This window comes from Cyprinus carpio, chromosome B18 (assembly GCF_018340385.1).
Source record: "Cyprinus carpio isolate SPL01 chromosome B18, ASM1834038v1, whole genome shotgun sequence".
In the NCBI taxonomy this organism is placed as follows: domain Eukaryota; kingdom Metazoa; phylum Chordata; class Actinopteri; order Cypriniformes; family Cyprinidae; genus Cyprinus; species Cyprinus carpio.
In genome coordinates this window covers 15,872,670-15,886,352 of record NC_056614.1, presented here as the reverse complement: position 1 = coordinate 15,886,352, position 13,683 = coordinate 15,872,670, and the positions used below count along the sequence as shown (strand labels likewise).

Sequence of the window (13,683 nt, the reverse complement as noted above, 5' to 3'; positions counted from 1 at the left end):
GACCTTGCATTTTCCAACATGACAATGCCAGACCATATACTGCATCAATTACAACATCATGGCTGCGTATCTATCTATCTATCTATCTATCTATCTATCTATCTATCTATCTATCTATCTATCTATCTATCTATCTATCTATCTATCTATCTATCTATCTATCTATCTATCTATCTATCTATCATCCACCCACCCATCCATCCCTCATCTATCCATCCATCCATCTATCATCCACCCATCCATTCATGTCTCTATCTATCATCCATCCATCCACCCATCTATCTATCTATCTATCTATCTATCTATCTATCTATCTATCTATCTATCTATCTATCTTACCCATCCAGCCATCCATCCATCTATCTATCATCCACCCACCCACCCCACCCACCCACCCACCCACCCATCTATCTATCTATCTATATCTATCTATCTATCTATCTATCTATCTATCTATCTATCTATCTATCTATCTATCTATCTATCTATCTATCTATCTATCATCCATCCATCCACCCACCCACCCTTCTCTCTATCTATCATCCATCCATCTCTCTCCCTCTATCATCCATCTCTCTATCATCAATCCACCCACCCACCCATCCATCCATGTCTCTATCTATCATCCATCCATCTCTCTATCTATCTATCATCCATCCATCCATCCACCCACCCTTCTCTCTATCATCCATCCATCCATCTCTCCCTCTTTCATCAATCCATCCATCCATCCATCCATCCATGTCTCTATCTATCATCCATCCATCCATCTATCTTTCTGAACGTTTGGTTATCTTGGGCAGATTACAAACAGATGTGGATGTCTCAAAATTGACTAAGGTAATAATAATATTAAAAATCTAGGCCTGTAATATTTTACATTTTGTGGTTCATATCTATAACAATGTGAACGTCCTCTCTGATGGGAGCACGTCATTTTGTTTCTAACAAATATGGGAACATTACATGTTTATAAACACCAATCTACTCAATCTCTATCACAGGTAACAACTTTAACCTCTGTTCCTATTAAGACTATGAGAAAGAAAAATACCAAGCATCTCGCGCAGTGAAGTTGTGGTGTATTTAACGCCTGCGCACACACGGTCCATAGTGGAGAGAATTGTGAATGGGGGGAGTATTTTGGGTGTACAGTCATAAGTCGGACTCCGAGGAGCCAGGAAGTAACTGTGAGCCATGCAGCTCATGCGACGGATAATAGTAGCGCGAGCGAGCGTCTGTTTGTCAGCAGTCGGAGATCACACGCGCGAGAGTGAGGAAGAACAACAAGCCAACTGCAAATTACTGCCAAATCTAGTGCAGTACAATTCACGGACCCCACAAGAGGCGAAATCCGAGGGAGCTTTTACATGTTAAAGAACACAAAGCTCACTGCAACATACTCCATCATTAGAAGAAGATAAAAGACGGAAGGAAATAAGAGCGGGACTTGCGAGTTTCAAGACAACGCTTCACTCTCTTCGCAAGTTTACACAAATACAAATTAACAAAATTGATCAAATCGCGTACAAGATGCCTCGGGTGGTCCCGGATCAGAGGAGCAAGTTCGAGAACGAGGAGTTCTTCAGGAAACTCAGTCGCGAGTGCGAGGTGAGCTCGATTCATCCGAGAGACATTTGATAAAGTGGCGGAAACAAAGTTGCACCTCTCGCGTGACATGAAAACAAGCGTGTAATCGCCTCTTTCTTTAACAGCCTCTGTGTATCGACCGCTAATGCTTCTGCTGAGAAAAGTTTTTAACCCTCCATTCACGGCAATTATTAAATTACTTTTTAGTCTATATATCGCAAGCATGTATCAACAAAAATATAGATGCAGCATAGACTTAAAAAGACCTCACCTCTACAACAGTATCGAAAATATCTGCTTATTATCCAAATTTAAAACAATATCAAGCAATTTGCATTTCAAACGTGCGCATTTTGTTCTTTTTTTTTCAACATATTTTCCGATAGCTTGCATTTATGTCCATTATTCGGTTTTAATCCCAAACGACTTCACCTCAGGCCACATACTAATATTAACTGAAATCAAAGTGGCATCAAAGTCAGAACCTGCAAGATTAAGTTCATTACATTATTCTGACCACTTTAAATTCAAACTCTGATGAACTAAAGAAATCACATTGCAATTTCAGCAAAACATACCATAAAACTGAGCATAAAGAATGGAAAATATGTGACAAGTTAAATAGAGGACCATAACGATGTTGTTGTTAATGCTTAAAACATTTTTACAGTGTACTCTAATGAAGCTCTTTTATAACAAGCCTCTTTCTTTTGTGACTTTTTCATCCCTGTTTACAGATTAAATACACCGGTTTCCGTGATCGGCCGCACGAGGAGAGGCAGGCGCGCTTCCAGAACGCGTGTCGTGACGGCCGCTCAGAGATAGTGAGTACACGCACCTCACAGCACCGGTCATTGACTACTGACCCTGCATCAATGCTGCCAACTCAATACTTAAATACAGTAACGTGATAAAACATCCGGAACTGTCACGCAGTCACCAAAAACGATGTTCAAAATACTTCCTCATATGTAATGAGCGCCAAAAGACTGCAGAGGACATTTATGATCCATATCGTGTTATACCGACTTGTTGCTATTTAATTGGCTGTATTATTGGGACTACAAATAATTAATCAATGCTTAAACATAAAGTGCCTCTCGGCTTCTTTTAATTATCATCAGAAACGCGTCTCGCGGGTGCAGATGAACTCGGACGTGTCTAATTTACAGTCTCTTTAAAAATACCCAGAGACTGCAGGTTATATAGATTCCCTCGCCTGTTTAATTTTTTTTCCGCCTATTTTTATTATTGATATATATATTTTTAAATATATGTAACAGTTTTGCATTAGATTCATTTGTTTCATAACCGTTTTTTTTTTTTTTTTTTTTTTTTTTTGTGACTGGTTTGATAACATTGTCTATCTCTTTATTTGTATCTCATGTCTTCAGGGCTGTTTTGAGATAGTTTTAGCTATCCATAATATTTCTAGGAATAGAAGAGACAACTGTTACTTTTAATCCAGATTATATATATTTTTTCTGTTTATTATAACATTATAGACTAGATAAATAAAATAGATTCCACTATTTCTTTTTGATGTCACTTTTGATTTAATTAGATTTATTCTGGCAGAATTTCATCATAAACATAGATTAACAGGCCTTACAGCTGATAGTGATAGCTTACTGACCAGTAACACAATGGAAAACATTACTAAAGCATTTCTAAAATAAAATGCTAATTTAAAAAAAAAAATGTTTTGTTTTGCTGTGTTGTGACTATGTGCACTTTGGTTCATTAATCATTAAGATGTGGTCGCATTTGGCCTCATTTGCCCCTAATGTCAAAAGTAGATTAAATGTTGAGGTTCACAGGCAAGCAGGCCTATTACAAAGCTACAGAGAATAACTTTCCTTGTGCCTTTATGTCTTTGCATGCCAATTACAATGATGCTGAATATTGATTCATATAATTTACAATATTATTGTGTATGTATGTATTGATGTATTTTTTTTATGTATATAATTAAAATGCATCAGAATTCTGTAAGACAGTTTGGTATAAAATTCTGTTTTTTAGTTGCTTATGCTCCTTGAAAACGTTATTGAGTTATTATACCATAATTCAAAACATTTATAGCAGTCCTGCTGCTATTAATGTAAGTGAGGGGCTGCATTTAAAACAATTATTGATTTTTTACTCCTCTCCGTCTCTGTTCGTTCACTCCTGCATTCTGTCTCCTCTCAAACTCAGTTTGGTGCAGCCCAGTTTGCCAGCAATGAGCGTTGGTAAAATAGAATCAGATGTGTGTAACTCAATACCTCAAATAGAGAAAATGATGACTTGGTTTTTTTCTTTTTGCGTTTGTGCATCCCCCATCCCCTCCTCCCTTCTTTTCCTGATGTTTTGAGCGCTGGCCTTGGCTCCAGGCATTCTCCTCTTCTCTCTGATGTGAAAACAGAAATGACGGGCTGCATAATTTATGCTCGGGCCTGGCTTTCTTATCCTGTTTGTATTGATTTCCTTCTAAAGCTTTTGTGGCAACCGGCACCAACCTCTCGCTGCAGTTCTTCCCAGCCAACCTTCATGGGGATCAGCGACAGGCGCCCACCCGAGAATATGTGGACTTCGAGCGGGAGACGGGAAAGGTAGTCCTGACACTCTTTCTTTATGTATTTGCAATTATTCCTGCCCTCCATTTAAACCCTCGAATACTCCCCTTATCTCCCCTTTTTTAAAATCAGGTCATAAAGATATATACACACTTTCATACAAATGTATGATAACATGCAACACTTTCATGAAAACTTTTAGTCAGTTTCAAAAAAAGCCAGATGCATGATTTATGAAATCTGAGGAATGATTGAAGAAGTCATTTCTGTTTCTCTTTCGTCTTTTCCTTCCTTTACACAAAGTAGAGGAAGTGTGTTGCTTTCTCAAACCAGACGTATCCATGGTTTAGATGGGCAAAAGCCTTGATTTTCCATAATGATATGTTTCTCTCTCACACAACTCAAGGAAAAATGAACCCTTGAAATATTACACTGCAGGCAGCAAGAAAAACAATCTCACTTGAATGAAACATGGCAAAGGTTTCCATTTTATGTTTAAACTGTCAATTTTATTTCTGTAGCAGTATTATTTCAGACACGCTCATCGGTTTTAAATTTTTGAATTGGTTTTTCAACAACTCCCTCTTGTTTCTCTGGATTTAAGGTATGCATAGCCTCCCTATACCCATAAGAATGTAAAATAAAACCATACCGCAGTGCACCGTATTCATTCCATTTATAGCCACTATTAAACTATGTATTTATTTCTGTTATTCCAGTCAAAGCTGTCCGTGCCTGTCAGAGGCCTATACCCATAACCTCTCCCCATGTCACCTTTGTAAGGCCACTTTTAAAAATTGTGTTCATTCGGAACAATGCTTTAAATGTTCAGAATAGACATTAAAAGAACAGTTAAACTTCTGTCTTTATAAACTCTTAAGTTGGTCTAAGCCTTTATGAAACACAGAAGAAGATATTTTGAAAAATGTCCATACAATAAATGTCAATGCATTCCAAAAGAAAAAAAAGAGACTTGAGGGTGAGTAAATGATACTGCAATTTTAATTTTTGGGTGAGCTGCCTTTGAGCTCATTTGATCATGTTCCACATGTAATACACACTTAAAAATAAAGGTTTTGATAGTGATGCCAAAGGTGAACCATTTTGGGTTCCTTTTTTCTTAGTGTGAAGAACATTTAATTTTAACAATCTAAAGAACCTTTTTTTCCACTATAAATAACCTTTTTGCAATGGGTGTTTTTCAAGGAACCAAACATGCCAATGAAGAACCTTTTTTAAGAGTGTAAATCGGGTTCTCACGTAAAAATTTTCTTGTTGTATCTCTTGTGACACTTTACACTGTAAAGAAAGGGAAATACGTAATTGACACCATCATGCACTCTGTCAGCCGCACTTGTCCACAGATGCAGTGATCACTTTCTCAGTGTGTCTATCACAACTACCAAATGTGATACAAATTTAATTCAAGTCTTCTAATGCTTTAAAGATACTGGTGCCGAGATGTTTACAGTTCATAAAAGCTGATTAGGAAATATGCCGCCGGCACAACAGCTTTATGGATGGTCGCACAAGACCAATTAAAGGAAATGCTCGGGCCGGATTAAATAGCATTTTGCCATAGGTTCTTTTAAGGTCACCCCTGAGGCCTTTCCCTTCAAGCCTTTGTGTAGAAGAACGTTAGTGTGAGACATTAGAGAGGCACTTACAGGCTTTGTTTGTGTTTTTACCACAAGCCTCTCGCAAAGCTGTTGGTGTTTCTAGTGCTGTTGTGGACAAGGAAGCCTCTCTGCACGGACGCTGCCTCACTGAGATGCGCTCATTAAAAATGCATCTGTGCGAAATCAATGGACCTTTTGGCCCCGAGGCTGACGGACTAATCTTTGGCTGTTAATTATTTAAAAAGGCGTGAAGGGTGTGTGTGTCGATCCCCGTGCTGACGGGCGGCCGAGCATGCGTGTTTCTGAGCCCGGGCTCACTGGTAATACTATCCACCTGTCTGTCACCTCTGCCAGAACTCAGATCCATGCAGCTTTAATGAGCCTCACACCGTCTGCCTTCAAAATACAGCCCACGCGGCGCATACCCCTACACTACCCAGATCCTACCCGACTCACACACTCATATAACTGCACTGGGAGATGCTGGATTGTTGCGACTGCTTGTTTTGTACTATTTACATCCTTTTGAAACACTTATTTACTATGTTTGAGATGAAAGGCATTTCAGTGCATTAGGCATTTGGTTTCCTTTGTCAGAATGCACTGTGTTGGTACTGTGGTACTTTAATGGTATCAGATGGTGATTACCATATTCAGAGCCTATTATATCATTTACATGGTATGTACAGTAAGTTATTTTAAATATTAAGGTAACACTTTACAATAAGGTCCCATTTGTTAACATTGGTTAATGCGCTAGCTACCAACATCAACTTTTTACAGCATTTATTAATCTTTTTTAATGTTAGATAAAATGTGATTCTTTATTGTTTGTTCATGTTAGTTCATAGTGCACTGGTCTGGAGTAAAATGGTAATCTGCAACAAAACTGAACTTTTAAATTCAGTTTGTTTGTGTGACCTATTGTATTTAGGTTGATTCAGTGATGTTAGATAATATGTTTGATATATTTTATGTTTGGATAAAATCAGTTAATTTAGATTTTTTTTCAGTGCATGTTACTATTTACATATAATAATAATAGTGTTATTATTATTATTTGCGTATTATTTTTATTTATTTTTTATTTTTTGGGACATATACTGTAGTATTCTTAAAAAGTACTTTGGAGTACAATGTAAATGCCATTGTAAATGCCTTTTAGTACCCTGAAATATTTTGAAGTATCATAATATTAGCATGTGATTCTACCACTAGTATTATTATTATTATTATTATTGTTAATTTAAAGGAAATTATTGACCTTTATTTGGATGCATCATTGAAAGAATTTTTAAATGATTGATCAGGTAGTCTTTAAGTTAACACATTTTTACCTATAGTTGTTGAAAAAAAGTTTTAAATTTAAATACTCATCTGGATTTGTGTCTTGTGTTTCATTGTTTTAAATAAGATATATGTCACCTGTTTTAGAAGTTGGTGAAAAAAAAGCATAAAAATGTAATGACCTTAACAAGTGCTCTTGACAGATTTATATCCATGTAACACGTTTCAGAGTTGGAGTTTCCTTTCTCTTTTGTTTGGAAGGAAATCCTGAATGGACAAACATTGCTGATAAGGTCTGTCCTCCTCCTCACTCACATGCCCTCTGTTTCCTTTCATCCTTTAATTCTCTGTCTCTTTTTCTTCTCTACACTCACACACACTCAAACGGTGAACGTCTGACATGGTGAATTCCCTGTAGAGCGGTGAGTGTCAGACCGGGAGAGTTCATGCGTGCGCCCCAGCCTCTGCTCCTAATTAAACTGATTGTTAACCTTTTCCACAAACAGATCCCTCTTAAGAGCTATGGTTTTAATAGACTACGGCTAAAATATTACCCTAACCGGAAAGCGCTCAGACTTGCAGTTGATCCCAACATGCAAAACCATGTGAGATATGTCTGCCTGTCATCAGGAATGTGTGATTGCTGTCTGCCTATTGGCTGAGATGTCCTTACAAGACTCCCGATTGGTTTGTTTCTCACGCTGTAAATCAGTCATCAACGTCTCATTTGTTACTCACAATGCACATGCTGTGTTTTTCTGCCAGACTCCCAAACTGTAAAAGCAATTTAGAGATAAAAGTAGAGTTGTAAAGAATATGTGAATCAAAGCTAGGCAAGAGCACCTTAATTATATGAGTTCACAAGCAGCCATCTGATCATATGCTTGATAAAAAGAATAAAATCATTATAATAACTTTAAAATGTGCTACGAGGCAACATTAAAGTTTATGAACTCTGTATTTGGGGGTTAGTTAATCGCTCTGCATTTTTATCTGATCCTGGCTGATACAGAAAAGCTGCATAAATAAATGAAAAATAAAATACTAAAATGTCTTAACTGCTACAGGTGAATTTGGGCATCACAATTACAATATTCAGAATGAAAAAAATTACATTTAACAATGTTGTTAAATTATTGTTTTTCTATGATTAACATTAAGTGAGCATGCTAGATCAAAAAAAAAAAAATCAAAGAAATTAGTATGTACAATTAAATATCCTTTCAAAGCAATAAAAGACGTTATATTAATACCTTTAATACGTTATATTTTCATATATTTGGTTCCTTATGGCTTTCACATTATCATCTAAATGTTTTTCTCCTCTGATGAACTCCAACGTGATGACAGACTCAACATTTACCACCTGTCACCAGAGACGGGTTCTTTTCCATAATGTTCTCCCTCCATAACTCTCACCTTTCTCTCCTCTTCTGTTCCCCTGGTTTGAAACACACAGTGGTTGCCAGCAGAAGCTGTGCAGGGCCAGTTTAAACTTGGCCTGTGGCAGGGGACAGTAGTATTATCTGAGTGGGGCGGCGGAGCCCCTGCAGCACAGCTTAAGTACAGGCTCCTAGTGTCACTGCAGGCTAATGGGAACCAGCTGTGGGGAGGTTTAATTTTAGCGGTAGCAAGCACAGCCCCAGGGAGGGGACTTTAACCCTGTCCCAGCCAGAGCTCCTCAGAAACTCCAAAGCAAAGGTTCCCTGAGTTCCCTGATGTATTCCATCAGCCCAAAAGTCCACTAAATAAGTGCTGTATTGACTATATGACAAGGTAAAATGTGATGCACGTACCCTCGGAAGGCAAATGGGAAGTAAAGGGAATTCCACTTTATCTAGGAAGATCATTAACCATGCTTCAGTAAAAAAAAAAAAAAAAAAAAAAAAAAAAAATCTTTTTGATATCCACTTTTCATATGAGCAACACTCAACACTAGAGTTTAGTCTAGTAGCTTTTGGCTCTCTGTTAACTATATTGTGCCATTTTTTCCTGCACTACTATTACTAGAGCAAGAAACTCTCTCTCTCCCTCCCTCCCTTTCATGCAGCTTCTGTCTCCACCACTTAAACTCAATCTTGTTGAAATGTGATCTCCTCTGAGATGGAGGCTTTAGCTGTAAGGCTTTAAGGAGATCTGATGCTTGGCGCTGTTTCCTCCTCTCCTCCTTCTTTCCTCTGTTCATTCGTAGCGCTCGTGTGTGGTTTTGACTTTTTTTATGCAAAACAGAAATTGGGTCCGTCTGCTCGGGCCATGCCAGGAGGCTTTGGTTTGTCATTTAACTTCGGAAGGGAGAGCAGCAATAGAGTTGTAAACTGATTGGCTGAGAGTCTCAAACAGCAGCCAGCTTTTGCCCTGAGACCCTCCACGGTGCACTAGGTGGGCTATCAGAGCTCTGGACTACATAGTGTGACAGACAGATTGCTTGTGGAATAAAATACAAATAAGCTGTGCCATGCTCACATTTTAGTAGTAGGGATTGGCATTTTGATTAATTTTTGGTACTTTGGTAATATGGTACTGTGACACTTTTTGGTACCATGGACCACAAATTTGATAATCAAAAGCACATATTTTTAAATATAAACATTTATACTATAAAGGTAAATCTATAAATCTATAAACAACATGTTATTTGATTAAATAATTGGCTTTTTATGGTTACTGTACTGAGTGCAAAGCAAAATTATTAAAATATATAAAAAAAGATTCTACACATATTTTTTTTTTTTTTTTGCTTTTTCTACCCAAACATTTATTTGTGCTTTTCACAGTAAATATAATTTTTAAGTTTTAAGTTTAAAAGCCCATTCACACCCAGAACAATAATAATAAAGTTAACTATACCAATAGCTATATTAGCGTCACACCAACGGACAATAACGTTTATTGTAAACATGCCATGTAATTTTGTTATCTGCCAATTTAAATCTTTAAGCTCTTTAAAGCAGAATGGATTCTGATTGACTATATATATATATATATTTTTTTTCCTCCCAAATCTGCAGACACCTTAGAACCCTCTTGTAGCCACCTATAACCCCTTGTTTGTGTTAAACTTGAAAACTTGGAACACATAAAAAGTAATCGATTTAAAAAAAGGGTAAAAAAAAAAAGATGATTCAGATACGTGTTTTTTTTTTTTTTTTTTAACATTACATCACCAATTTTAACAACCTATGCTTGTATTTTGATAAGAAAAGAAATAAATAACAATAACAATTAACAATAAAATCTTTTTTTAATTGTATTTTTACTAGTCAGAACATTTGGTGCAAAACAATTACTCAATTAATCAGTTACTCAAATAGCTCTGACCTTGAAGGAGTCTGTGATTGCATGCTTGTTAGTTTTTGAAAGGCCTAGGGGAAGAACATGTTTGTCTGTATTCAACGTATTTATGTGATAAAAAATGCAACAGTACGTGTGTGTCTCTGATTAGGTGCCAGTGTGAAGGCCCCTGTGTCTGAGCCACACTGGGGCGTGGTGTTTTTCTCTCTCAGACACTATAAATCTTCAGCATGTCTGTGTGTGTAAGAATGTTCGCTCGGGGGCAGATAGCACGGGGAAGAATCGGACTAAATGACTCCATTATGAAAGGGGCTGCAGTCTGAGGCCTCACCACAGGAATTGGTGTTTTAATAGTTTTGCGTTTCCAAAACTATTAAGCAAGTTTTCCAAGTTTGATGCTTGTGTGTGTGTGTGTGTGTGTCGAGATGCCGACTCAGTGTGGGTGTACGCTTCATTCTGCACCCCTATTTGTATTATTCTATATGTTTGCGTAGGTTTGGTGACTATCCATTAATCTGTATATGTGTGTGTCTGTCTTTCATAAATTTTCCTATGTGTGTGCATGCTACGCTTAACAAGCACATCTCCATATTCATGACTAGTCATTTACCGCGGAACATGCTGTGGAGCTGTGTGGCGCCAGTTTGACAGTTAACTTCTAGACTGAACACATTGGGGGAAACGCTCATGGAGCCATGCTTAGCTGCCGACTCTCACTGGAGGAAATAAAACAAGGAGCAGATGAAGGCCTCCCATCTTCCTCTCTTCTTTTGCCATTCAGCTGAGGTGGAGCGTTCCTCATTATTTGCTATAGTTTTCCAATCATAAATCAGTGTTGTGGTCTGATTAACAAACAGATTTTTAAAACGGATAGTTCTAAATCTAAATTCTAATTGGATGAGCTTCCATTTAAAATAACTATGACGCAAATGTGACCTCACTGTCATTAACTACTCACCCTCATGTTGTTCCAAACCCGTAAGACCTTCGTTCATGTTCAGAACACAAATTAACATATTTTTTATTAGCTTTCTGACCCAACGCAACTGACACGTTCAAGACCCAGAAAGGTATTAAGGGCATTTGTTAAAAGAGAAGAAATTGTTGAATAAAGTCGTTATTATTGTTTTCTTTGTGCACTAAAAAGTATTCTCGTAGCTTCATAAAATTAAAGTTGAACCACTGATGTCACATGGACAATTTTAACAAAGTCCTAACTACCTTTCTGGGCCTTGAACATAGTAGTTGCGTTGCTGTTTATGCAGAGTCAGAAAACTCTCGGATTTCATCAAAAATATCTTAATTAGTGTTCTGAAGATGAAGGAAGGTCTTGTGGGTTTGAAACGACTTGAGGGTGAGTAATTACTGACAGAATTTTCATTTTTGGGTGAACTATCCCTTTAATGTGGCAAGTTACTACAGCTTTACAGCCACAAACAGCTTACATTTATTATTATACTGAACGTTATTATTTGGCTAAAGAACTGTTTATTCCAATAATTAATAATAATAAAGTACATTTAATTATTGTATGCTTTTATCATAGTGCTTTTTCCCGCTGCACACAGTCTTTTGTGGCTTGTTGCTTTATTTGAACCACTTCTTTGTAATGATTCATTTGAACTCATTCTCAAAGCTTTTGTTAATGAGATGGGTGACACATTGGAACCATAAACAACACCACATCTAAACAGTCTAATCGAAAACTTTGACAAACTGGACTATTTAACTAAATGTAAATATAAAGATGGATATTTCTGAGTGATGACCCACATGAATCAGTGAATCATTTTTGAAGTGATTCTTTGGAATTAATAAATTCACTACAATGAATTTAGACTTGTAAGTGTATACTATTTAATCTATTTCATTGTTCATTTTGAAGCTTTTCAGAACTGTGACAGCTAGTTAAACTTCGGTTAATCATAACGTGTCTTTTGTGAACTCTGTTCCAAGTTTGTAGTGAAGTGCAGGATGATAAAATACTGTTTCCATAAAAATGCAGTGGGCTGCGGTGGAGTCTCATGTTTCCTGCGATCTCAAACGGAAGCTGGTCTGTTCGCCGATTGCTTGTCAATGACATCATCAAAGAGCATGTGCTAATTGATTCCTGCTGCTGCCATCTCACATGCCTCTGATCTGATCCCAATTTGTTTGAAGTTGGAGGGAAAAATGGCCTCATTGTGTTTGGCCATGCAACGATCTCTTAAGCAAGATCTTCATGGAAAGCCAGTAGTGTAACTCTGAACAGATTGAGAGGAATGTAATCAGAGGGTGGACGCTTTGTCCATCATATTCTTGCCTTCCCCCACAGGGATTCAATTATAGTGCCCAGCTCGGGTTTCTCAGACCCGTCTCTCGGCCTTCCAGTCACACCCCTCTGATCAATAAACTCTGCACATCATCACCACGTTGTTCTTTCTGTGCCCATTCAGTATGGCCAGGTTCCCTCCGTCTAGCTCACGTATCACACTCACTTTGTTTTTTGAAATGTCTCGTTGTGGACAAGCTCATTACAGTGTCTTAACAAGAAATGCAAAACTTTTCCATGTTCAGCCAAGCAGACAGGAAAATTGGACTCCAAACCCTTCAAGCTCTAGAGAATTAACTGTAGTTGCACCATATTTGTGTGCATCTTCTTGTGTAATTCCTTGAAACTGCAACTTTGCTAATAGCAAACAACTAATGTCTAATTAACGGTAGCGCAAAATTGTCTTCATGTTGTATACGTGTCTGCAAAAAATCTACACCCAGAGTTCTGTCACAGCTCATAACTGTCTGAATGTGTGATATATCACATTTTTTTCATCTTGGAAGAGGCTAAAGTACTGTATGGGACAGAAGTTTTTATAGGCTTGCTACATTTTTGAGTGACCTTTTCAACTTCTATATACATAATTTGTTACTACTGAGGTGTGTGTGGTAGAACTCTTCTGCTGTGTTATTCTTTGAACATGGTCCATCTCTTTTCCTTCGGAAACATGGAGGTCCGCTCAGAAACCCAGTTCTGCTGTTTGAATTGGATCGTTATAAGAAAGTGAGAAGGAGAGAGAGTAAAAGGAAAAAAGAAAGATTTCCCCATTTCTGGATGTAATGCAAAATGTGTTTTTCCTGGTGATGATGCGGACTTCTCCCTGCTATTCCTCTTGCGAAAGATTTCCTCTCATAAGACTATTCAGAAGGTGCCATTTCTTCATTTGGTATTGAGAAAGAAAAACATGCACAGAGCTAAGATTGTCTACAGCAATGTTTCCACAAATGTATTCATACATATTATGTGTTTATATTGCATGTATAGCTCTAGAGCAGGGGTTCCCAAACTTACTTGTTAGCCAAAC

The 13,683-nt window shown here is 37.5% G+C and overlaps 1 protein-coding gene across 10 annotated transcripts in view; it reads left to right on the top strand.

Annotated features, from left to right (window-relative positions):
* The first annotated feature begins 1,207 nt into the window (after positions 1-1,207).
* Positions 1,208-13,683, top strand: part of cbfb (core-binding factor subunit beta) — a 35,765-nt gene continuing 23,289 nt past the window's right edge. For 6 of the 10 annotated variants that reach the window (XM_042744009.1, XM_042744014.1, XM_042744013.1 and 3 more), the window contains exons 1-3: positions 1,208-1,611; positions 2,328-2,414; positions 4,068-4,184. In XM_042744009.1, the coding sequence (XP_042599943.1) occupies positions 1,534-1,611; positions 2,328-2,414; positions 4,068-4,184 (282 nt within the window). In that variant the 5' untranslated portion in view covers positions 1,208-1,533. The remainder of the gene's footprint in view (positions 1,612-2,327; positions 2,415-4,067; positions 4,185-13,683) is intronic. The other 4 variants (XM_042744015.1, XM_042744012.1, XM_042744017.1 and 1 more) reach the window with 1 other exon arrangement.